Source organism: Pogonomyrmex barbatus, unplaced genomic scaffold (assembly GCF_055798465.1).
Source record: "Pogonomyrmex barbatus isolate J1 unplaced genomic scaffold, ASM5579846v1 scaffold9, whole genome shotgun sequence".
In the NCBI taxonomy this organism is placed as follows: Eukaryota; Metazoa; Arthropoda; class Insecta; order Hymenoptera; family Formicidae; genus Pogonomyrmex; species Pogonomyrmex barbatus.
Window position 1 is genome coordinate 1,535,126 of NW_028297193.1, and position 26,170 is coordinate 1,561,295.

Genomic DNA, 26,170 nt, shown 5'->3' on the forward strand with positions numbered 1-26,170 from the left:
TAGTTCTTAATGCCTGCGTTTTCCTTTAGAGAACAAAAAAAAATGGAAATAAGAAAGAGATTTGACGCGTTCGCATTTTCCCGCTTGCTCGAATCGAGACTCGAGAAGTGGAAGCAAACAGGTGGTCGAATAGACGACGACCGACAGCGATTCGTGTCGGCACGCTGCTTTTCGCAACTTCCGTCTGTTTATTTTTATTCAATAAATTAACTTCTCAATTCATCTTTGACAAATATACAATATTAAAATTAAGAAATTGATTTTTACTCAAGTATACAATTAAAAAAACTAGCTTATTTTCAATTTTAAAGTCTAATGTTTATTTTGACATTCTTCTTTCTTTTGTACTCCGATTTAAGTTAAAAATTAAATTGTGAGGTATTAAATTTGTTGTATTTCGCACTTGTTTTGCAGCGTTTTCATAAAGGAAAAATTATCTCGTCTTACGATGTATGCGCGTTGCTTTCACTTAAAATAGCGAGCGCGTAATTTGAAGTGTTAAAGAGCGCGGTTAACCCCTCATGCACTTGACCTTTGCGCACTTGTGCGGTGCTGGAGAGTAATTCAAGGGTGGCGGACGGCATCTCGATGTTTGTTCTGGTCACCGTCTGATATAGTCTTGATTCCAAGACACAATTCGCGATTCAAATTTATTTTGTATCAACTAGGATAAGTGCTCCGTTTATTAAAATCTTCTTTTCACCGTCTTCATATTTTTTTCCATTCAAAACCAAAAGCGATAAACAGCGTATGCAAACTGAAGAATAAATAGCAGGCGATCGATAATCACTTCTAAAGGCCGGAGCCGATCAATTTCGCCAGAGCGTTTTCTCTAAGCGGGGTCAATATTTATTATTGGGACGCAAACGTAGTTTCTTTCTCCCTTCCTCTGCCGCAGCAAAAAGGAAAGGAAGAAAAAGGCGAAAGCAACGCGCTGCGTGCTAGGTGACCGGCCATGGACCGCGGCTAAACACGCACGCACGCACGCACGCACGCACGCACGCACGCACGCACGCACGCACGCGCGCACGCACGCACGCACGCACGCACGCACGCACGCACGCACGCACGCACGCACGCACGCACGCACGCACGCACGCACGCACGCACGCACGCACGCACGCACGCACGCACGCACGCACGCACGCACGCACGCACGCACGCACGCACGCACGCACGCACGCACGCACGCACGCAGCGTGCGACGCGGCGGCCTCTTTGCTCGTTTTCAGTCACTCGTTCTCCTTGTCCTTCTATCGCGGCCCACGCGATGGTTCTCTTTTTTCTGCATCCGCGGCGGATCGATTATCCGCCTCGATCGACGAGACTCCGCGATCAAAGTCGGAAGAAATCATCCGTCCACTCGTGCGCGGTCCAAAAGAGAATTTTTCAGTACGCATTATGAAGAGGAAAAAAAGAAACAAAAAAAGTAACAGGATTGCGCGCGCGAGTACCGTGGGAAATTTTAAAATCACCTCATGCTCAGTTGCGTCACGATTCTCGCGCCGAGTGGAAACCCGTTCGCGTTCCCAATCGACGCTTTTCGCGTGGGACTGTTCATTCTTACGATATCGTTTATACGTACGCGTGTGAACGAAAACAACGACGAAAATAAAAAAAAATGAGTTTTTATTTTGAACAGAGCCGTTTAGAATTTATAGTAATTGCGATCGCAGTTGTATAGGAAACTTAATTATGTAACTTAAATAATGTGTTAAAATAATCACTGGATGATGTAAGAGTGGTTAGTGTAGTTACATCCAGGAAACTTGCGACAGACAAAGAGAGAGCGAGAGATGCAAAGAGCGTTCGAAGAGGTCATCGAGGAAGAAGAACGAGACGAAACGGTGAAAGGGAAGGGCGTGTGTTACGGGGTCTATCTTTAGAATTCATTCAGAGAAATCTTTTGCTCTCGCATGGCCGGGCGAGGGCCAAACATCAGCCGATTCACGCCTCGATGAGCCACAAACGTACACAACACGTACATACACACACACACACACACACACACACGCGCGCGCGCGCGCGCGCGCGCGCGCATCCTCCGCACACGTGTCCTCCGATATGTAAGCTAGCGTCCGTTAAACGCGGCCTAAATGCGGCGGCGATGCAGCGCTAACAGGTGTGGAGAATTCGCGTCCGAGGCGGAACTGACGCGATAGTTTAAAAAGATTGAGAGTATTTTTCATATTTACGAAGCTCGATTAATTTCCGTTTTCTTATTAAATTTTTTTTTTTCTATCTATTTATATCCAAAGATCCTCATTTATCACGAAATGTGCGACTTGCAATGTGTAATAACAATTGACTTGCAAGAAAAATTTATATGCTCGTGAGATGCGAATGCATTAAAATAATAGATTAGTAAAAACACAAAATCGAGGAAACCGAGTTTCGATCCTGGAATGTTTGGAATTGTGATCATTTCTTCGAAACGTATTTTTCAATAGAGAGATAAAGAGATTAGGAAGAAATATTTGTCGCATCTAAAGCTGCTTATCGTTCTGCATTCTCTGCTTTCTAAATTTTTCAGATAGAAAACCACGCGTTTTTCGGGCTCTGTATAAAAAAATGGAAATTCAAGAGTAAAGATTATTTGAATCGAAAACCGAAAGATCGAGGTAGATCAGCAATTTGACACGGGCGTTCCAATCTCCCGGAAGTATAACCGTAACGGGTCTTTTTCTAAACATCTGCCGACCCAGAAGAAGTCGAGCGTGCGACTGTTTATGATCCCGTAATTGTCGCCACGCGACGACTCGCGATCGGTTCGCCAAAGAATTGCGGAAAGAAAGGCGTAATTTCTTCGTCCTTCGACGACTCGTCTTCTTTCAGTAATAAAAAAAAAAAGCACTCATTAATACAGCCTCGATTCATCTGAAACTATCGCACAGCAAAATCCCTCTACGATTTATTTTTAAAATATGATTTTTAAAGGAAAATTGCAACTTCTAATAATTTAATATCTCACAAATACATCTCATCGAACCAGACACAGACGAAAAGGCCTATAGGCAATATCGTAAATATTCGCGAGCGTGTGCAAAATGCGGCGGAAAGATTTATGATCGATTAAACCCGCGGATAGCGAACGCGGTCATGGAGGAGGCACGGGGGAAAGAGGAGAGGCAGAGGGGTTTCGTAATTTCCTCAGTCGCGAACGATCAGTCGCCGCATCATTTCTGAACATTTATATTTCCTTCGGGGAGATGATCCGCAAATATATCGCGGCGTCCTTTTACTTTACTCGCGGGTGCGGGCCGCCTTCTATTTAAAGAGAACGGGAATGCATTTATTGTGGCGCGCGACGTTTCCGCAGTTTGCTTTATGAGCGGCGCGCGGGAATTGCATTACACGCCGCGCCGCGATTCAATGAGGGTATTCTCGGTAAAGTGCGTCTTCTCGTCTCCTCGAAATGTTTAGGCATCGAGCGAGCGCGCTTCTCGCCGCTCTCGGTGTTATTGACCCCCGTGTGAAAATCGCCGCGAAACGTAATCGAGATGCGCGGCTCCGCGAGTTATCGCTATCGATAGATTAGGTGAAGCGTAATCATCGGAGTCAGATGTCGTATGGAACGCATGACGGCGAGGTGTTCTATTTATATAACGGGTGATTTAGCGGTTACACACATTTTGTATATTAAATGTAACTCTACTTGCGCGTGATCTTGTTAGTAATATTAATCGCAGGATCACGAGATGTTTTAATTCACGTTTTACATAAATAGATTAACAATAACAATAAATAAATCAATAATCTTAATTAATTCACTAGATTAATAGTCTAATAATTTGTATTCTGAGATTATTCTGAATTATAATATAATAAATTAATAGATTAAAAGAAAAAAGACAATTTCTCTAGATCGTTGATTCATTGACCACACTTCGCGAGAGATCGATCTCGCTCCAAGTCATTAAGTTTCACACCGCTCGGACATTCTCGGATTAGAATTACTCGACGCTGGTCGAAGCGTCGAGTAATTCTGGAAGCTATTTTTAGATTCTACTACGGCCATCAATGGCCATCGATCAGCGTCTCACGCGAACCTACATTTCGAAGACAGGAAACGAGACCTATTACGGTGACTGCCGTATCCTTGCTGGATATACATCTCGCGTTCCGTTACAATCAATTATTTATCTCATCTCGCGGAGTGATTTATCCGTATTAAGCTTTCTCGGGGAGTCTCGGTATCGCGCCCGTCATTCGATCGGGCGTAAATTACATGTATCGTGGAAGATCACGCGTGATCTCATGTCCGTCCTCTACGCACGAGCGAGCGCGATCGCTTTTACCGCTTATATTACCCAGTCTATTCTAAAGGATCTACGATTTGCGCCTTACTCTTTAAACGAGCTACACTTGAAATAAACATCTAGAATTTTTCATTTGGCTTTTATCATTGTCTCGCGTGTCAGATCGATGCTCCTCGTGATCTGGGGACATCGACTGGTCCGCAGCTACGTTGCAGCTAGTCGAAATCGAGTGAGACCTCGACCAGCTGGCCTTCGATCGAACACCAGCAAAAAGCGTAAAAAGATGCGGGCAAAAAGAGAGAAATCGACCTCTACTCTTAAACACGTTAAACGACGCTGAACGTCCAACTGAGTGGCACTCACTCGACATCTTTCTAGTATCGTGATTATTTTACATTCATTCAAATAGCACAAGACTGCATATCGATGCATGAATAATTAAACATATAGAAAAACCGGTGCTGCTTCTTTTAAATGTCAATTTCTAAAAAATTACCTATCTTATCATATTTTAATATCTTGTTTATATAAATCAGAAGTCTTATTTTTATTCTAATTTTGTTATGACTGCGACGTAATTATCGAAAAATATCACGTGCAAAATAACAATAACGATAAGAGATTCGCACAATTTTAATTTTTTTAATTATCCGATACGTATAAGGAAGGAAGATGTGAATATTTCGCTCTTCAAGTAAAAATAGATTTTTTTTAATTAAATTAAAGAGCTTTAGGAGCTTTAGTTTAAATCGCATGGATCGTCGGAGCGAGAAGGGTAGTGCTACTCCCTTCGGGGAGAAACCGAGTTGACGAGAGCCGCGCGAGAGGAGCGAGCCGAGCGCGAACGCGAATGCGAACGCGAGCGCGCGAGAAATCCGGTACCGCGAGCGGCGAGTACGTGCGAAGCGAGAGGAGGCAAAAGACGGAGAAAGGCACGGTTTCTCGTAATGTGAACCGTAGGACGCCAAGCTGTCTGCCGGGACACCGGTATACCCCACTACTTCGACCGCCGTCGCCGCGAGGTAGTAGTAGTAGTGGAGCTGCCGGTGCGGACGCGATCTCTTCGCAGCGCGGAGATCGTCCCGCGCGTTGCTCTCATTAAATCGGTCTGCTGCCATCTAGATACTGCTCTCGCAGACTGAAGGTTCTAGAAATTGTTTTACACAACGAAAAATATTAATAACAAGAAAATTTTAACGGATCTCATACGTAAAAATGTGTCGTTGATCGCTTCTCTCTTCATCCTGCGAAATTAAAGCAGAAAATGAAATCCAGAAAAAAATTACCGATCGATCGCTTTTCTTCACAATTTCTCTCTTTTTCTTAATGTTTTTGTTAAATTATACTTTTGCTAAAAATTTAATTAGCTTCGCTTTAAAATTAGCAGTGTAGTAAAATGTTGTCGATCACGATTATTTTCAAATCCACTCCATATGTTAATCTTTTCGCGAGGATTTCTTTGCGCACTTTCAATAATGCATTTCGATCAGCGTTTTTGTATGCCGAATGAAGATGTCATTATCGTGACCGCAAAATATGTTAATGCAGCTTCCTTACGAGTCACATCACCTTCCCGCGCTCATCCGTGACAAGGATCACTCGTGGTAAATTACGGCGATGTACGGGAATGGCCTTTCGCGGTCCAAGTTTCTATGTGAGAGATTGTCCCTCCATCCCTCCTGATGCCATCTTCACTAGCAATGATAATGCAACATTTCAGTGTATATATGTATATACATACGTGTGCGAGTGGATTGAGAAAGAGTTGACGGCAGAGATACGGCCGATAGAGCTGGTTCTGCTCTATATACGCAAGATAGTATGTGCATTCTTTCGGTGATAAAACGATCCGAGGATGAAATCGATTATTTTGCGAAAGGATTTATTATTCAAAATTCTAAATCAAGAAGCAATTCAAAGAAGTACACGCTTCTAGTCTATTGCTATCTAAAAATATTTAAAATAGATAAATTTTAAAGAAAACTGGCAATCAATCGACAATTTTCTGAATTTTATTTTTTGCTTTAGTATTCATGTCAAAAATTGATAATGTGACATGTCAGTTTTCAATTTTTGATATGAATATTAAAGCAAGAAATAAACAAAATCCAGAAAATCGTCGATTGACAATTGCCAGCTTTTTTCATTCCTTTGTTTTAAATATTTTTCTTGTCAGCTGAATAAAAATTTGACTAGCTTTGTTAAAAAAATTGGCAGTGTAATAAAATATGATTAATCCTAATTGTTTTATAAAAACAATAAAACAAATGATCGAATTATTCGCTTTTATTCGCTAGAATGTCAATCGATCGCGGGAAAAAAATCGCAGTGTGTCACGTGAATTTATCGTCGTTCTTCTCTCGCGCGTGACATGCTCCTGATAATTTCGACGAAATATGAACGGAATATTGTTGTCGATAAGAGTATGATTGCTCGCAGATTTCAGCGCAACGGGGTTAATGCATCTCTCTCGAGGCTGACGCGCAGCCTAGGCGCTCTCCGGGGATCGTGTAAATAAATCGCGTGAATCCCTGGGCCCTTCCCTCCTCCACCTCCGCCGCGTCTCCCGACGCATTTACGCCGCGTGCGCGACGAGCGGAGAGACAGAAGGCTCTCTGTTGCGAATGTACATGGTGCATGCTCGATCTAAAACCCGCGGGAGTTCGACGGTAGAAAGTCTCGCGTTGAAGTGCCTACTCAAGTACGGGGGTAGCGAACGCAAAACGAATAGTCCGGCCTCGTTCATAAGAATCTTATTAGTAGCGAAAGAGTGACAAGCGTTATATTATGTTTAGAAAGTTATTTGCTCATTTTATCGTTATTAAAGAACGCTATTTATCATTTCAAAGACCGCGATTTATTATCGTTATCGTTTCTATATTACTGCGGCTTATTGAAGTCGGACTTTTGAGCTCGATCAAAGACCGAACTTGGCAAAGCGACAAGCAGTCGCGACGCGATGCGAGATTCGTTGTGCATCTGGTAAAAGTATACGCACGGAGAATCGGAAAGGGATAGGAAAGTACGCGAGAGCGATGACGTCGAGGGAATGACGCGGACGGTTTTTCGTCGAGCACCTTTCTAATTGCGAGCCGCCGTACAATCTGACCGATCGCTATAATGTGCGATTCGGTTCTTCGGTGTTTTACTTCTCTCGTGACGCCTCGTCCCGACGAAAGCGGAGAGGTTCGTTGCACTCATTTGCACGCTGAGACTCGCGACAGACAATGCATCGTTGTTTTGTACGCTCGATTCGCAAAATCCAGTCTCTCTCCTCCTAAAGAAATATAAAAACATAATTTCCAAAATGGGAGTTTTAAACTCCTCCCTTTTCAATGGACACGGAATTTATTCGACTGACGCAGCCTTAAAAAATCGCAGGAATGCTATTTGCATTCCGAAAACAAGAAGACGCTGATTCAAATATCTCCCTTTCGCATTCTACGCATTCCTCCGCGAAAGGTCGTTCCTCTCGAAAGAACAATCTTTCCGTGGATCGCGCTTCGATTTTCGCACGCGAATTCCGGGGAGGAAGAGAGCGAGGGGCGCATTCCGCTCGACGCGAGAGGGAAATCAAGGATCCGGAGGACACGAACGCGAATGCATCCGGTCGGAGTGATGATGGGTGCCAGGATGCAGCGATCTGGACCTACAATCGGCGCGATTACGTGTATGTGTGTGTGTGTGTGTGTGTGTGTGCGCGCGCGTAAGCACATGGCGATCGCGAAAGGAGGCGGGGGGGGAGGAGGAGGAGGGGAAGGCGCTGCGTGAGCGCGCGCAGAGAGGGCCCGCGGCACACCTGTTGAGCATTCCTTCACGAATGCACGCGCGTGTGAGCCCACCGCCGCGGCGTGCGGCTACGTGCGTCACATACGTCGCTCGTGTACGCGCGCACGCGGCCCACAGGTGTGTTCATTAATTCCATTACATTGCCCGATGGTGCGCGCGAAGCGCGCGCACCGAGGCGAGGCCGAGAACGGAGGTCCGCGCCGATCACGCGCGAAAAGAAAAAAAGACGGGATCGAAGGATAGAATCGAAAGATCGATAGTGGCTGATAAGCGCGAGGGTTTATTCTCTCTTGCCTACAAAGGCACGATGAAATATAACACGTAATGGTACCTTGAAGAGGAGAATGATCGTAGAGGTATCTCTAAAAAAAAAAAAAATATATATATGATAAAGAAGGTTTTCTCGTTAAACCGTGTTTAATATTAGTTACGGTAACTTGTGTTACTCGTGATGTTATTTATGACGAGAAGGAAAAATTAAATTTTCTTGTCAGATTGCATTAAATTATTAACTCCCGGCAGGTTGAAAACACGAGCCGTGTTCGGGAAAAATAATGAAAACCGCGCGGAGACGTAATACCATGTGCCTGATTTATTAATCCGAAAAAAGAAATCGGCTACACGCTCTTTAATTCTCGGACATGAGTTATGGTCGTGAGGTCTGTGCGGTTAGTAATTAATTAAGATATCGGCAGCAGATAGAAGCGTCCATTTGAATTGATAATGTTGCTGCATGCGACGAGAACCAGTCGTGTTCCATCGACGAGAAATATGGTTATTGACTTGACACGTGATCGACATTTACCGGACACTCTTTGTGCGCGAACGGGTGAATGTATCTACCGGCGCTGTATTCAATCGTTTTTATTTATGATTTTCGATTCATTCTACTTGATTAATATTCATTTCGGTGATCTCGCTTACTAAACGTGACCACTTGACACATAGCGTAACGATTTCGGTGAGATAAAATAAATAGAAAATTGTAATCATCAAAAGGACTTTGGATGTTACTTTATCGTGTATATTTAATTATGAAGAAGAGAATCATTGTGAATATGTATAAAAGAATACGATTAATGATAGTATATTACTTAGGCCTATTGATATATTACTCGTCGGCCTATTAAATACATTTTTGTTACTTATTACAAGGGACGAATGGAAAAACTTTTTGTATCATGTATGTACGCGTGGCGGACTTCATGTCAGATAAATGATCATACCTACGTGCGTATACTAATATTTGTGCAATGGCCTTAATGCGCGCAACGGTGGCGTCTCCACTTGTCAACCTTGAATCACTTTTAACAATAAAGTCATGCAGGGACATGAAACATGAATCTCCTGTTTCATTAGGCGCGATCCTCGGCGTGAATTTTAATTGGCGGAAGTCAAGTGATTTTTCGTGGCAGTGGAATCGATACGTTACCAATTTACGAAATATTCTTTTGCTCTCTTAACATGTGAAAGATCCCCCTTCTCGGCGAAACCGAGACTCGCGGGGGTACAATTGCGATCCGATATCAGAAAGTAACATCATCGTCGCTAATTACAGACGCAAGAGGAGCCGGAGGCGATTGGGAGATAAATCGATTCTCCGTCAGGGATCTCCCGACGCGAGACTCGAGATCTCGCGAGGAGCGGCGAGGATGCCGCGAATTCATCTCTCCCGTGAAAAATTTCGCGTTCGGTTAATGAGCCGAGTGGAGTGCCGTGCCGATCGAAATCGCTTAGCATTTAATCATCGCGCGAGCGCGCAAAGGTCGGCAAAGGCCAATAGAACCGTCCTTATATAATTATCGCGAGTGGGATTGACGTCATCGATTCTACCACGGTGCCTGGTGCCGCCGCCGTCGTCGTCGCTGTCTATTTTCGAGCGACAATGGGCGGCAAAGCGGCTTTGCCTTTCCTGCCTCGAGACTCATTTCCACGAAAAATAATTGGTGATTCAATGGGATACTCCCTCGCTCCCGCCTTCGTCATGAACTAAGCCCTTCGAATCTTCTTTATCTTATTCGAAATATTTTTCTATTTAGCGAGCGTATCTGACCTCTCGAGCTTGCCGAAAGACGAATGTGTCAATTTATCTTGCGTTAACAATCAAATAATTATGGAATACAGATAAATATCTATTAATTCTAAACTATTAAGTAAAAAGTGGAGTTTGATTTTAGAAAGGAAGCATTTTTTTTATCATAAATATCATAAGAGAAATAATCTTACACCGAAAAATAAACAAGATTATATGAAGTTAAATTGTGACGAAATATAATTATTATGAGATATAAATCGTACGCGGGCCCATGCAAGTGTGGATCATTTCTCGATCATTTCTAGTTACGCATGTGCACGTAGAGTTAATCACGGTAGTCGATAATAATGATACCTTCGTGACATTTCGTTCGGAGAAATCCTCAGCGGTAGGTGCTTACGTACATCAGTTACGTAATGTAACACCGCCATGATCCATACGTAGGGTGGTCCAGTACGTTCTTTTCCCTACAAGTACGGACATTTCCCTTCCGGCGAATCCCTCGCTCTTCATTCGCGTAATGCCATTCGACGGGGAAAGGAAAAAAAAAAAAATAAACTTGACTAAATTCCGGACCACCCTGCGTAGGAAAACACTGCGGCGCCTCGGGCGAAGGGGGTCAAAGGATTCTCTCCTCTAATAACAGGTTTTTCACCGGGGAAAATCATTCGTGGCGATACCGTCGACACCGCTCTGGGTGCGTATCGAGGGCCCGAATCACGCTGGAAGGAAACACGGCGGCGGTGGGCCCTTTGTATACACACGCTCACATTATTACTCACGCATATCTACACGACGCACGCACGCATGCACGCAGGGTGGGCAGGTAGGACGTCCACGGAAAGACGTCAAAGAGATCGGCGGGAACCCAGAGAGAAGGAGAGTGCCTCGTTGCCGCTTGATTTACGATCCGCCTCAATCCTTCCTTTCTTTTTTTTTTTCCTTTCTTTCCTAGGGCCTCCTCGTTCCGCCGCTCTCTCGTATTTTCGTCTCCGTCCTTCGTCTCCCCTCTCGCCTCCTTCCGAACGGTATATAGCGTGTGTGTAGCACACGTATCGCATGGCATATGTTATGTGGTTACATGTGGTATACCGGCGGCAACAGCGGCGGCCGACCGCCTAATTAGAGGGCCCGCCCCTCCTCTCGCCTTCTCCTCGTTCGGCCCCCTCGACATCTTGATCTCTCTCGTTTTTCTCGCTTCTCCTCCCCATCCTCCCTCGTCGTCCGCGCGCACACACGCGTGTAAAAACCACAATCCGGCTACAGGCTGGTGCGCGCGTGCGTCCTCGCCGCGTGCGGCACGCGTGTGTGCGAGCGGCGTATCACGGCGCGCTTTCTTTCGCCGATCTGCGCACATCGCAGGTATGGACGATAATGCGAGGTTACGCGTTAGGTAATCGAGAAAGTTCATGCAATTTCAGAGAGATTATTTTACAATGTTGATAGAGTTAATCTCTAAGAAACAAGCTCCAAATCGCTAGAAGAAAATATAAAGTTTAATTGAATATAGCGGGATAATACCGATAAATGGTTTTTGTATTACAAAAGACCATTAATCATTATATTAATATTTTTTAATGCAATATTTAAATGTAAACAATTCTGCGACGACAGACAGACGAGTGTTGTTTCATCAAATGATTTCGAGTACGATTAATTCCTATTTCCACCAATGCAGATTTTGATCTCGGTTAAACTCACTTTATCTTTATCTTTACAATGAATGAGTATAATCCATGAATTAAAAGAAAATAAAGAGTAAATTGAACCGAGATTAAAGATAATCTACATTGGTGAAAATGAGAGTACAACAAACAGACTATTATACCGCAAAATATATATACCTATACCTTTGGTTAAATTTTCGAGCACTCAACTCCGCCACTGACTCGATTTTCGACGCGTAAATTTCGTATCTCAATGACAGGCTTTTCGAGAGATATCTCCGACGGTTATCTCCGGCTCTGAAATGATTCCACCGGCCGTATCCACCGTGCCGCGAGTCATTACTGTTCGACGATGTACGAGCGTGCGGTCCACCGTGGGACACACGGTGTACACGTCCATATACACCGGTTACATAGTGTAACCATCGTGTGTACATACGTGTGCGTGCGTCGTCCATACGTATCACAAACGAGGCGGTCGTGGGGGCGCACACGCTCTCACGGGGGCCTTACCGCGCGGCGAGGGGGGCCCCCCCTCGCGAGAGCCCGTCCGGCAACTCCTCACGGGATTGAGTCATCCGGCACGAGAAAAGGACCACCTGGCGAGGAGAGCCGATATATCTAACGATACCGCCGCACCGCTTCGGGCTTCCTCTCCCCTCCCTCTCTCTCTCTCTCTCTCTCTCTCTCTCTCTCTCTCTCTCTCTCTCTTTCTCTCGTTGCCCTTCCCCCGGGGCCCAATCGGGCCCATGTTCCCCACCCGGGTTCCCCGCTCGTTTCCCATCGTTGCCCTCGACGAGAGCGTGCAGGACACGCGGACGCTCTCCGTCTCTTCCCCCGAGGGATCCTGAGAGTGCGTTTCGGTAATTGCACGCGTTTCGCCGCTTCTTCTTATTCTCCTCCTTGCCGTGGTACTTTTTTGCGGAAGGCTCCCGCCGGCGTATACGGTGACTTTTTAAAGTCACCGCCGCTCTTTCGGCGTATGCTGTTTATCCCACTTTCACGTTTCTCCCGAGGTAATGACGGGCGCGCATATACACGCTTGTACGTCTACCTGAAGCACCACCGATCCTCTACATGTCATCGCGACGACGAGCGGACCCCGCGCACGCGGGTCATTGACCTCAGCCGGGGAGCGATCGAGGATTGAGATTAGACTTGGCGACTGTATTCCGGATTTTTGAGACGGAGACTCGCCCACCCTCGTCCTCCCTTTTGCATTCCACAGAGCGGATTTCGCAACATTGTTCCGAAAAATGTCGGAGGACCACCAGTGAATGAAAATTAGAAGCGTGTCGACGCTTGTTAACGCGGCACTAATTGGAATGTCGAGACACAATGAGGAACCAATAGAGACTTATAAAATATATATACACACACACACACACACACACACACACTGTTACAGAACAAATCTTTCATGAATTCGACACAATAATCCCGGTTTATACATAGTAGTTTGGTACATTTTTTTTATTCAATTCCCAATCTCTAAAGTGCTTGCTACTATTTCGAGAATAGCGATCGTTGCTGGACACCCTGTATGCTATGCGCAAACGAGCAGCCGCGGGCTACAGAGTGCCGAAGCGAGCGTGTGGCTTTTTGCCAAAGGAGCTTCGCAGATTGCACACCTGTGCGTGATTGAGCCGAGGAAAGACCTCACCTATCGAGCAACTGGTCTCCATTGACTTTTTCTTCCCCTCGCGCACCCCCCCCTCCCCCTCGGCACGCTTTCGTGCTCTTTCTCTCTCCTTTTCTCTTTCCGTGCTTTTGTCCACCTCGCCATGCCACCCTCTATGTACTTTACTTTTCTTTATATGCGCATACGCGTAAGGTGCATACGTCATGCGTCATCATCAAATCTGGAATGACATCTATAAAAGGGACGAACTTGTCTAGAATATCAATTTGTGATACCGAGAATGTAATATCTTATCTTGACTCCTTAATTAGATTATTACTTAAAAGTCGAACGATTATATATAATCGTCCGTGATACTTTTAAATTTTGTCTTTACTGTCAGTCTAAACATATTAACAAAGTATCGTTTCGGAACAACAAATTTAGTTCGATTACGCTCATAAAAGTCAATATTTGACAAGACAAGAGAAATTTGGGAAATAATTATTAACGAGGCGAAGATTTGTTAATGATATCAGAATTTAATTTTCATTATTATTTTATTCGTCAAAGGAATACGATTTTCATTTTATCATTTTGGCTTTGATTGCGCCTCGCATAAACCATGCGGTATTGCGGAATAGTTATCATCTTATTCGCGTGCGGATTATATGTATAATCTCTGTATGGGGAATGGAATATTACGATTTGCACTGACCCGATCTGTGTTACGCCCACAGGCCGTTTTAAATATAGCGACGATTTTTCGCGGAAAATGCAATCGAGAATCGAGACGTTTGCTATCTTGACGCGATGCAATGATTCCGCAAGCTTTTTGTGAATTACATTTATACGTTTTATCGCAATTAATTGCAATCCTCTCGGTCCTTTTTGAGAAAACCGAGAATAATGTTCTTTACAATGTTCTGTATTAAATAATAATATTAGTTAATTCACAAACGTAATCAGTTACCGAGTGTTAAATAACTTATACATAAAGATTACAAAATTAGGTGGAAAATTATTAAAAATTTTAAAATAAGTTTGAAATTTGGTTTTTCATCGAAATGACGAGCTTTTGGCGAAATTTCTGAAGAACGAACTTTCGCCGAATATTCCGAAGAACGTCGTTGTTTCTCGAACACATTTGTTAAGTACACTCTACTTTATTTTATTAACCGCAAACCGATTCTCTGCTCTGTAAATTATGGCGAACAACGCGTTGCAACGCGTTATCATGCGGCGATACCTTCATAAGTCACAGACGCGCGCTACGTAGGTCGGTTAAAAAGCACCATTATTTACACGTCGGGACGTGGACCCTCGCGGAACGGTCGGTTCTTGCGCTGCCCGTGCAAAATATAATGTAATCTGCCTGTAAGTAAGTCGAATGTTTCGCCTCGTGAGATCGGGGTCCGGCCGGGGCCCCTGCGCACACGTTGTACCGTTTTTTTAACATAAAAGCCGGCTCAATTATCGTCCTGCGACCCGTCGGTGTCAGAGGCGAGAGCGACGATTCGCGGCGCATATATCGATGCACTTTATGCCCCTGTGTGGTCCGGTTGTCAATGCATCGCGAAATTTAAGATAAGAGGCCCCACGGGCTTAAACCCGAGCGGGGGGGGGGAACCGCCCGCCGCCATTACCGGAATCGGGGCCAAGCGGAGAGTTAAGTCCCCATATCTTAAAATGTACCGGTGCGCAACTGGGTCTAATTTATGACGTCTTTACGCGCTCTGCTGGTCGGTCCTCCTCAGATTTTCTCACACGCGTAATCCCGATCGGTCGGTCTCCCAACGAGGACGAAACGAAAGTTGCGACAAGAATAATCGAGAAGATTTACGGATACGAACGGATGTTTACAAATCCTTTTTATTTATTTATTTATTTTTTTTTTTAACAAGAAGAGGTTTAGAACCGCTACACGTAAATTAAATGTCTCGTTTAAATATTAATCGAATAAGATTTATATGTCACTTGGAATATTTTAAATTATGTCATTCAATCGTTCATTCATTATGTCACTCTTATTAACGTGAAAATTATTTGAGATTTATATAATAATTATTCTGTTACAAAACTTCGATTTGATATAAATATAAAGAATGCAATGTTTTTACCTGTATGTTAAAATTTATACTGAAACACGTAACTATCTTACGTGAAATAAATGAGATATCTCTTTTGCCTCATTCTCTAATTTGACATCATATTATTAATATTTTAAAATACGAGACACTATTATACGCGGCATGCAATCAAATTAATTAAACGCGAATGCTGCGTGCACGCTTATTTCTTGGACGGGTATTTACTTTCTTCTTATCCAGGATGTCTGGCAATTCTTGTTAAACTATTGTTATTACATGATGGTGGCCGGAGACTGACGGAGGATTCGAGCCTCACGGAATTAATTAAAGTAGTAACAAGCAGGATCTAAGGAGAAAAAAAAACAGAGAGAGAGAGAGAGAGAGAGAGAGAGAGAGAGAGAGAGAGAGAGAGAGAGAGACTCTGATTCTCTTTGATATGATGCTGCTGATCGCGGTTCACACCGGATACGTTCCGAGAAAGTCGATTCCCCGAGAAGAAACGAGACAGATCTTGGAACGTGTTCATTCTTTCCTGCAGAGACAAGTGCTTGCTTTTGGAAATCCTTAAAACCAAAGAGAGAGAGAGAGAGAGAGAGAGAGAGAGAGAGAGAGATGCAGAGAGAGGGGCGGAGAGGAGGAGAAGGGAAGAAGAAAACGGAAGAGAGAGGGAGAAGAGTCTTAACGATCTCGGGATGCGGGCGACTTTGGGGGCAAATTATCGGCCTGCGGCCAATTATCAAGTGGAGGCGCCGATATATAGAAGAGAGCGGTTGCCGGAGAGTTCCGAGAATCGTCCTGACGGCTAAAAATAAAATCCCACCCGGGAGCGGTGATTATGTTCCGAAAAAAGAAGAACCGGGCGAAACGCTCGCTCTCGTGTGTGCAGGTGGCGGGTGGGATGAGGAAGAGAGGTGGGGCGAAGCCGAGGATGGTACGATGATATGGACGAGGAGGGAAAAAGAGGGGGGGCGCAGGAGAGGCGTAGGGGGACGAAAAGAGAGTGAGAAAAGAGGGCCCCCTCGTGGTGGATCCCCTCGTGCGCTGGAGCCTCGGTTAATGAAGTTGTCGGTTGAGGACGTTTACAGGTGGGGCCTACCTGCGTGTGGTCCATTCACAGCGACTGCTGCAGGACTGGTTAAGAGTTGCTTTACATCTCAGCTTGCGTGTGCGTGAGTGTGTGTGTGTGTGTGTGTGTGTGTGTGTGTGTGTGTGTGTGTGTGTGTGTGTGTGTGTGTGTGTGTGTGCTTGCAAGCCGGACCCGGAGGAAGAGAAGCGAGAAGGTGATGGGGTATATTGGTACACCCAACGCGCGTATGTCTGTCGTTACGTATATAAAGAGTGATCTCGCGCTCTCGACGAACGGTCATGCCGACGATATCGAATCGCCAAATCGAATTCTCCCGATTTCTCCCGAACGAGTAATATTTTTTAAGGTCTCGACACGTATCTCTTTCGATTACGTTCGCTTCGTTCAATTCCGAGGAATACAGCTGAAAAATATAGGACAAGGGTTAGAGAAGAATTCTCTATCGAGAATCTGAAAGTTTGACTAGACTTTTCAAAGAAAATCTCAAGAAGGGTGGGCTGTTCCGTTTTGATTATTTTTTTATTTACGATCTCTGAGAGGGAAACTGACTTACATCTGTCCTGTTTTCTTAAATGAAGACACAGCGAAAAGAGCTAGATTTATTTAGTTAAGATCCGATCTATTTTTAATATATCGCGTATATCGTGTTAAAATTAAAAAGAACGGGAATAACAGACTGGGACTACATACGTATTCTCAGTATGCTAAACACTGTAACGAGCAAATAATTTCATCTGCGAAGACTATTTAAGATATATTTGTGATAATATGCGAATATTTCTCATACCTTCATTCTTATGTCATTTCTAATTTAATTTCGTCGCCTGTTATCGTCGTTTTTTATCTTGTTATCAGTGAAAATATGAATTAATTTTTGATGATTAATCTGATTGGTTGGCTGTTTTTGCATAATAAATACATTTTTCCAACATTAATGAATCATGCGGATAAAATTTCATACAAATGTTCCATGAATGAAACACGTATTTTTTGTTTCATAATCATTATCAATTATTCAAATTGTCTGAACACAGATGTATAGGAGTAAATAGTGCGATATCTATAAAGTCGCAGTTATTGGCGGCTGATATCAGTAAGCAGATTGTAATTAACATAAAAATTTCTCTGCTCTATTTTTTAATTAGTAACGCTTAACTCGAAATATAAAATACTTTAATATAAACAAAAATAATGTTTTGCTTCAAGATACGAGATAAAGTTTATAATAATATAATATTTACAATAAAAAAAATTCGAACTTGACACACGGTCTTTCGCTTTTAATCGCAATTAGAAAAAGATGGCAGAAATTATTGCAGCTTAATGACTGTGGCTTTCTTTTTTTCAGATGATGCATCAGCAGCAGAATAACCAATCATCATCGTCCAACGACGAGTTCGCGATGTATCCATCAGCCGTGTACCATTCCTCGTGTTCGACGCTACCATCGTCGACATCGACGTCGTCGTTGTCATCGTCGTCATCGAGGTCGTCGACGGGATCGTCCTGTCCCCTACTGGTGTCCGTCCTCACGTGGTCGCTGACGCTTTTGTTGATCTCGTCCTGCATCGGTCTGGGCGCGGATGCCGCCACCCTCAACGGCCATCCCCTGGGCAAAAGGTCGTTCTTCGACATCCAGTGCAAGGGCGTGTACGACAAGAGCATCTTCGCCCGTCTGGACCGCATCTGCGAAGACTGCTATAATCTCTTCCGGGAACCACAGTTGCACATGCTTTGCAAGTACGTTTAATTATCCACAATGACTACATACTTTCGACGGTCGGCGGTTGAAGCACCGCGCGCGTTGCTGCTGTTATTCCGTTGTTGCATGGCAATTTAGTTGACCGTTAAGTCAACAGAACATGAGCCATTTGCAATCGTCCGCGATGACGCGATCGACAGAAACAATGATCTTGAGTTGAGAAAGAACCTAAAGCTACGAGCTACCAGATGAACGCACTAAATATTTTTTTTATTTATAATATGCACGTTTTAAAATTTATTGGAATAAATGGATCAAGTGGCATTTAATTCGATGAACCTGCTAAAATATTCTAGTAAAATGTTGAATAAAATTTCTTGATAAGATCTCTTTTATAAAAAAAAAAATATTCATAGATATACAAAAATTTTTTTAAGTTTCCACTATTATTTAATTAATTAATCTGATACACTTTACGATTAATTCTCAATCTAAGAGATGATGAAAGTAGAGTGCGTTTATCTTCAAGCTTAGCTCATGATCTTAAAGAAGTTAAATTAACAAATACATATTTTATATTTAATTAAAGGATTCTGTGCGGAAACAAAACGGAAAAAAAAAAAAAAAAAATTGGACAAGCTTGTCAGAGATCTCTGATCTCATCCTATATGTAATTTACACGATTTATCTCACGAGCTAAGGATTTCCGGCAAAAGTCGCGGAAAGTCTTCCGAATACTAACAGCGAAACGATTTCGCGAATAACTTCCGCGGTGATTTCTACCTTGAAAATTGTCGGTGAACAACGGCCAAGGTGGACGCATGAATATGTACCTTTGTACATATATATCTTCGAACATACACGTGCTTTGCTCTCGGTACCGTCGCGCGCGTACACACACACACACACACACACACACACACACACTCTCTCTCTCTCTCTCTCTCTCTCTCTCTCTCTCACTCACACGCACACACGCACACGCACACATGCATACGTGCATACGTCGGCACGCGTATCGAAATGGAATGAGATTTCTCTTCTATTTATAGCTCGTGCGAGCGAATGCCAACGCACATCCGCTGCTACCTGCCGTTTGTGCGGAGCCGCGTTAAGCCGCTTAACGGCCGTTGCGAAAGAGCTATTGTATGAGCGAGCGAGCGGGATCAACGTGAAAAAGAAACGAATTGACGGGCTACCTCGTACGTAACGCGTGGCGCGTACGTAGATTTCGGAAAAATTGGACTTGAGAAGCGAAATGACGTGAAAGGGTCGATGAACCGCCGTTTAAAAAACTATTACCGGAAAAGCCTAATCTTTTCGCCAAGTGAAAATATTTCCGCACGCGCTCTTACTTTCCGGAGGTAAGGACGAACGATGGAAACTTTCGACTTTAAAATTAATAATATAGAATTATTATTATTGATATGAAACGCGTAAAATTTTCTATGCTAATATATTTTTATGCTAATGTATATCAAAATTATATAAGATATGGGATTTGTGTTTGCGGATTATTCCGGAAGTGCTTTTCAGGATTTTCGAGCTGCGAGTGCTGCCTACGAATGCAACCCGTGTTAATGTAATTTTCACCGTATTTTTTTTTTTTAACTCTCTGCAGGAAGGAATGTTTCACCACGGACTACTTCAAAGGATGCTTAGACGTCCTGCTACTGACGGATGAGGTTGGAAAGATCCAAATGTGGATCAAGCAACTCCACGGAGCCGATCCCGGGGTTTAGGTAGCCTTTTCTTTTTAGTTTATGATTTCTCCTTTTATGTGCCCCTTTCTTTTTTCTCTCCGCTTTTCGCAAATATAAAGAACTAACCGTGTCCGCTTGCTCTTCCATTATCCTTCCTCGTCTGCTCTCGTTCCAGTATATACATCCACTCGTCAGAAACGCTAAAACTCGGATTTGTTCGCGCAATCTTTGCGTGTATTCAATGTATGTAAACGTCTTGTAATATTTATGATGTTAAGGTTCGAGGCAAACGTGTTTTCGAGTTTACACTATGCGAAAATTCAATGTGAAAATTGTGACTACGTAATTAAGCTATTAACTCGTGCTTCATCAATCGCAGCGGTGTTTGGATTGAAAATCGTATGCAGACTGATAATAAGTGACAATAGACGAAAATAAATGATATACTTTCGCCGATTTAAACGCGCTATCGAATGTATTAATAATTCGTATGGAAGAAGAGAAAACTGGAGTTTCGAACAAGATATCGCGAGTTTACTCGGTTTTTACTTATGTCTTATTTTGATACATTTATTATTCCCTTTTGACATTACCTTCAATTATATTTTGGTTGCATATTGATACCATCCCCTGGACGAATATCCACGCGTATTGTAGTATCTTCGCATCGAGATAATGAGTATAAGAACTTAGGTAATTTTATGTAATAAAAAAAGGAAAGGAGAGGAAAGACTTATACTAGCGAGCAATGCTGCAAGAAAGAATGAAATGTGTATTGAAATTTGATTACAGTCGAAAGTGTGAATAAATTTTTTTAAGAATTTTTTAGTAAGTCCTATTGAAATAAATTATGGAAAATTAATACGGAACAGAAATGTTTATTGTATTATCTATTCTGTTTTATTATCTAATCTATTTGGAAAAAAATGCAGCATCGCTGGCGGCTTAATATATAATATCATCTCGTACATTCCAATCTCACATTATCCGTTTTAATGTGCATTTTTGTCTTTTTGAGAATGACGATTTTTTGATTGATATTTTGACTGTTTGCGGTGAGTTCGCGAACGAATGTTACATTTGAATAATTTTTACATTACATTTTGAATAATTTTCACATCTTGTCGATGTTTTTTGCAGCGTCGTTTTTTTCAGGATGATGAAAAGGTAGCGGATCGACGTAGGAATTTTTAGGAATATTTTTTCTAGGTAGCAACGCTTACGATTTTGCGCTGTTTGTCATTTTTTAATGTTTTTTGTGATTTTTCAAAGCGAAACAATTCGCACTCTACTCGTGGCGCATAAATTCTCGAGGTTACCTGTGTAGAGTGCGAAACAATCGATACCTTCCTACACATGTCCCGATATCAACCTACGCATTAACAATTATCAACTCACAGATCTGTTCGTTCTTTTTGCCTAAACCTGTACATCGATACGGTATCGGAATTATGTCGACATAATTATTGCATTCGAACGTTCTGTTTGCGAGTATTATAAATTTCAAAATTGTCTTCCAAAAGTGTCTTCCAAAATTGAGAAATAAAGATATTACGCTGAATATGTGCTGAATTTCATTCAAAATTACCAAATTCGAATAAAAGTTTTCTTATCACAATTTTTGTTTTGTTTCTTGATCATTTTTGAACGAATCGCGAACAGGTCCAGTGAAACGCATCACGCCCGAGTTTCGACAATTTACTCGGGCGTCCAATTGATTTTAATTGATCTTACTATTCCCAATCTTTGTCCTCGCCACAGGCAAGACTGCTTCAGCACACAATACTTCACGAGCTGCATCCAAGCGCTGCTGCTTGAGGACGAGAAGGAAAGGTTGCAGGAGATGGTCGAGTACCTAGGTCGCAAGAAACGGGAGTAAACGGGACATGGTCGGAGCAACGACGCGCCGCACCACGAAGGAGACACATCACGCCGTACACATACCCTCACACAAATGCGCACACACAACACACACAACACACATACTTAAACACAATCACGTATGCAAGACCAAGAAGGAGGTCGATGCAGAATGCGGTCTCGAAAAGAACTACGAGAGAGAGAGAGAGAGAGAGAGAGAGAGAGAGAGAGAGAGAGAGAGAGAGAGAGAGAGAGAGAGAGAGAGAGAAAGAGGGCCTCGACGCTTTGATCATTGTCATTCCGCGAGCTTCGAGGGGTCTTTACAAGGGAGCTTTACAAGATTTAATTCGACACCGTTCTTCACCTGGAGAAAGAACAGATGGGGAGGAACGACCCCCAGACGTCGCATTGGAAAATGTTGCTGACCGAACCGCGCGTATCGATTTCTGAATCTCAAAGAGATTATCAGGATCTTTCTTGAGAATAAATTCGGTCGTCGACGTCTGGAAGATCCGGAGAATACGATACGGTAGTACTTACCTGTGAGGTTCAGGAAGACTCGCATCTGCAACGTGCGATTCGTCTGCTGACACGAGACGGTTTTCAATGTTCCACCGAGCCACGAAAGGGACATCGTGAACGTCGTTCTATTCTAATATCAGCGAGTACTTGCGGTGCGATGAGAGTACAGTTGAGAGAATTCGAAGGGAGAAGGAGGAAGAGGGGAGGTACAGAGCACCTCTTCGCGGTGAGTCGCGTCGTTGCTTTGAACACGATGAAGGGAACGAAGTTACACAATAATACACTAAATAATGAGCCACGGGGAGCGAGACGGTACGATTGAGCCATACGAATAAACACACACAGCGAATCTATACGAATTCTAGTCGATAAAATATCTGCGCTCTCGCGCACCACGCCACTCGTTTTTATTCGATTAATCATTAATTATTAATCGTCATCATTCATCACTATAGTAGTAGTAACGGTAATCTATATTATTATTATTATTATTATATTATTCGATTACTATTATGTCACGATTATATTATTATTATTATTATTATTGCCATTCTTCATCCGTTTGTTGTTTAGTTAACGATTGGAGCCTTCAGCCGTTTATACAGAGATAGACGAGTGTCGGTGATCGATATATCGCGTATAACGCTGATATATATGTATACGTTAACGTCTTTAGGCATTCGAAAAAAAAAAAAAATGAGAATAAACGTGTGAATTTGGCGAGTATTCGAGAGGCAAAATTTTTCACATTCGGCTAAGTATTTTAACTTTAAACCATGCGTTAAGGAAAATAGATAATCGAAGATCCACCGGTCGGTTAAGCCGACCATATTATTATTAATATTATTATGTCGTAATGTAGAATTATTGTTGTTATTATTATTGCGATTTGTACGACGACATTTTCGCCGGAGTGAACGCACCGGGTGCAGCACGGTGGAAAGAACGCCGGCAATGGTGTCCAACGGTATTCGATTATACGCGAGTCGAATACGCGCGCGTGCACATTCTCAAAAGCTTCGTCAAAGAGACTGGAGGGATTGGCAGATAGATAAGGAGATCTTCCTGTAACTTATTTGCCGTGTACGAGCGATGTGTCGCGAGCGTTTCTCGACGGTGCGCGGTCTCTTCCTCCGTGCTCATCCGGCGGCCCGCCGAACGACGAAGTCGCGCGCAAGACGCGTAGTATTTATTTATTTTTTCACGTTCTTAAGTTATGCATAAGCGACACGTAAGCGAAGCAAAAGTATTAACGCGCGTATCTAACCGAGAGAGCGGCATTCGCGGGTGCGGCGGGGTAGGAGGGACGTGCGTCCTCAAAGCTACGTACAATTGGATGATTACCCCCCCCCCCCCCCGAGTGTACGATATGCAAAATAAATTCCCGGGCGAAAGTCGGTCCAATCAGAGATGGATTATTCGTCCTCGGCGAAGAAACCAAGACGAGTCACAGAAGAGCGATACACGGGGAATCGGTCTCGCGGTGTATCATCGAGTGAATAGAATCTCGATTGGATAGAGTTGTTAAAATATCTTTTTTTTTTTTTTTTAAAGTAACGATTGATCTTGCCGACGTTGGTGAATTGTGATCTAACGATTTTGATCTTTCATTTCTATCTAAATACTATCACAAGAAGAATAAACGTCAAATCGATTAAAATATACAAAGCTTGGATCGTTCTAGTTTCAGAAAACTCGGAAAAGTGAGAAAACGAGAAAGATTAATCAAATAAAAATTAAAGATTAAAGAGAATTGTTGATGAAATCGCCGATCCAAAAAGTCTGATAGTATTGGTTCTTCTGTATGCGTCAATTTTTGGTTGGAAGAAACGTGCATCCCGAAAATCTCGCCGTGCCTTGCGACAATCTGTCGCCACTCCGATCGAGAGAGAATTACGAACCATTCCAAAATCAGTATTGAAATCATTCCGTCTCTGCGATCGTCAGGTACGGTCTTCGAGGACTCGGACATTTCGAGGCAAGGCTCAGATTTGTATAACTGCTCTGTCATACATTCCTTTATTACCTGTTTTACATACATTCGTTTGCATCTATTTTGCATTCATTTGTCGTGCACTACGAAAGGAGAGGATGCGTTAATAATAAATTCCTATTATTTATAGTCTGCCAGAGAAAGATAATATTCGAAAGAGGCATATGTTCGTATTACTTAATCACAATAGATTTAGATAGCATGATATTTTGCATTATTTTTTTATATTCTAAGATTTTTATATTATTTATTTAAGATGTAAAATTCACAATTGATTCGTGCACTTCGAGATATTTCCTCCGATAAACCGGCCTGATCCTCGAGCATGCCTGTCTTCAGAAGATCACCGTTCTTATTAACGCAAAAGTATCGTCCGAATATCGCATGTAATTACGCGCAACAGCGTTGACAGATGGAACTCGTTTACGTCGAAGACGACTTGTAACGCAATTGCAGCGGTAGGATTTTCATAAAATAAAAATCTGAAAAAATATGCAAAATCTCGCGCAGAAATATCTCTTTCAATTTCGTAGATATCTTATCGCGCTTCGACAAAGTTGCACTTGTGAATAAATATTATTTCAACTCGTTAAAATAAATAATCTCTGAAAGAGGATAATAATGCGCGATTGCGAACGATTTTCACGGGTTTAACGTCGGTCGAAGATTTGTGAACTCGTTTGCGAGAGACGATAATCTACCTACTTCCTGTTTCACACCTGTCGGCGCGATTACGTGCGATTCAGTATCCATCCTTCGTTTATACGCGCAGGAAAGCAGGCGTGCGTGCGTGCGTGCGTGCGTGCGTGCGTGCGTGCGTGCGTGCGTGCGTGCGTGCGTGCGTGCGTGCGTGCGTGCGTGCGTGCGTGCGTGCGTGCGTGCGTGCACGATTGCGGAATACATTTTCCTTCTTCTTATCCCTTTTTTTCTGTTCTCTTTCCTTCCGGTATGAATGAACGTGCAACACGTGAGCAGACGATATGTGTACACTTTTTACAAGAAACGCCGACTTTCGCTGGATAGTTTTTGTTCACGATTGCAAACGTTGACAACGACGCGTGGGATATTTTTACCTACGTGCAATAACCGAGTACGCATACACACACACACACACACACACACACACACACACACACACACACACACACACACACACAAATATACACACATGCATACATGCACACAAATACGGGACGGGCAGACGGGTGTAATGCACGCGTCCTGGAAATATACATAGAGAAAATACTCGTACATATATACTCATACACACTACGCGCATTTACACACACACACACACACACACACACACACACACACGTGACTGCGAAAATTTGAGAACGAAGATGAGAAAGGGCTGAGGAAAATCGTATCCTATCTAATTAAACGTAAAATTATATTATATATATACATATAATATGTAATGTGTATGCATTTCGTATATGCATTTCGTGGATGCGTATGACACGCGATATTGTATGTATATGGACAAGATGTGTACAATGAGTACAATTAACGACACGGATATTCAAGTCTATTCTTGTTTTGCGTGAATAAACGGGTGAATCAAAAGCCAATGTTACAGATTTATTGATTTTACTATGAAACCTCACACTTCCTTCCTCCCTTCCTCACTTTCTCCTTGTAAGCGCTTTAATTTTCGTATTTCGCAGAAAGTACGTAATTGTAGATTACAAATAGTATCTTTTTTTTAAAGCACCTATGTATTTTCTTTACATTGTTTTTTAATTTATTTTTATTATTTTACATATAAAGATATTAAAATAAAATCATAGAAAAATGAATATTTCATACGAGACTATATATTTTGTATAAAATATCTTC

At 42.7% G+C, this 26,170-nt stretch overlaps 2 protein-coding genes across 9 annotated transcripts in view; one reads left to right on the plus strand and one right to left on the minus strand.

Moving 5' to 3' along the window:
- The window catches only part of ITP (ion transport peptide), a 43,455-nt gene extending 17,553 nt beyond the window's left edge, over nucleotides 1-25,902 (plus strand). For 3 of the 4 annotated variants that reach the window (XM_089084813.1, XM_089084811.1, XM_089084814.1), the window contains exons 2-4: nucleotides 17,897-18,288; nucleotides 19,872-20,646; nucleotides 21,715-25,902. In XM_089084813.1, the coding sequence (XP_088940939.1) occupies nucleotides 17,897-18,288; nucleotides 19,872-19,992 (513 nt within the window). In that variant the 3' untranslated portion in view covers nucleotides 19,993-20,646; nucleotides 21,715-25,902. The remainder of the gene's footprint in view (nucleotides 1-17,896; nucleotides 18,289-19,871; nucleotides 20,647-21,714) is intronic. The other variant, XM_089084812.1, reaches the window with a different exon arrangement.
- Nucleotides 1-26,170, minus strand: part of LOC105428980 (peroxisomal leader peptide-processing protease-like) — a 173,350-nt gene that overhangs the window by 35,393 nt on the left and 111,787 nt on the right. Inside the window, exon 1 of one of the 5 annotated variants that reach the window (XM_089084777.1) lies at nucleotides 11,934-12,375. The exons of the other annotated variants lie outside the window; for them this stretch is intronic. The gene's annotated coding sequence lies outside the window, so the exon portion shown is untranslated. Of the gene's footprint in view, nucleotides 1-11,933; nucleotides 12,376-26,170 lie in introns of those variants that run through there. 5 annotated transcript variants of the gene reach the window in all.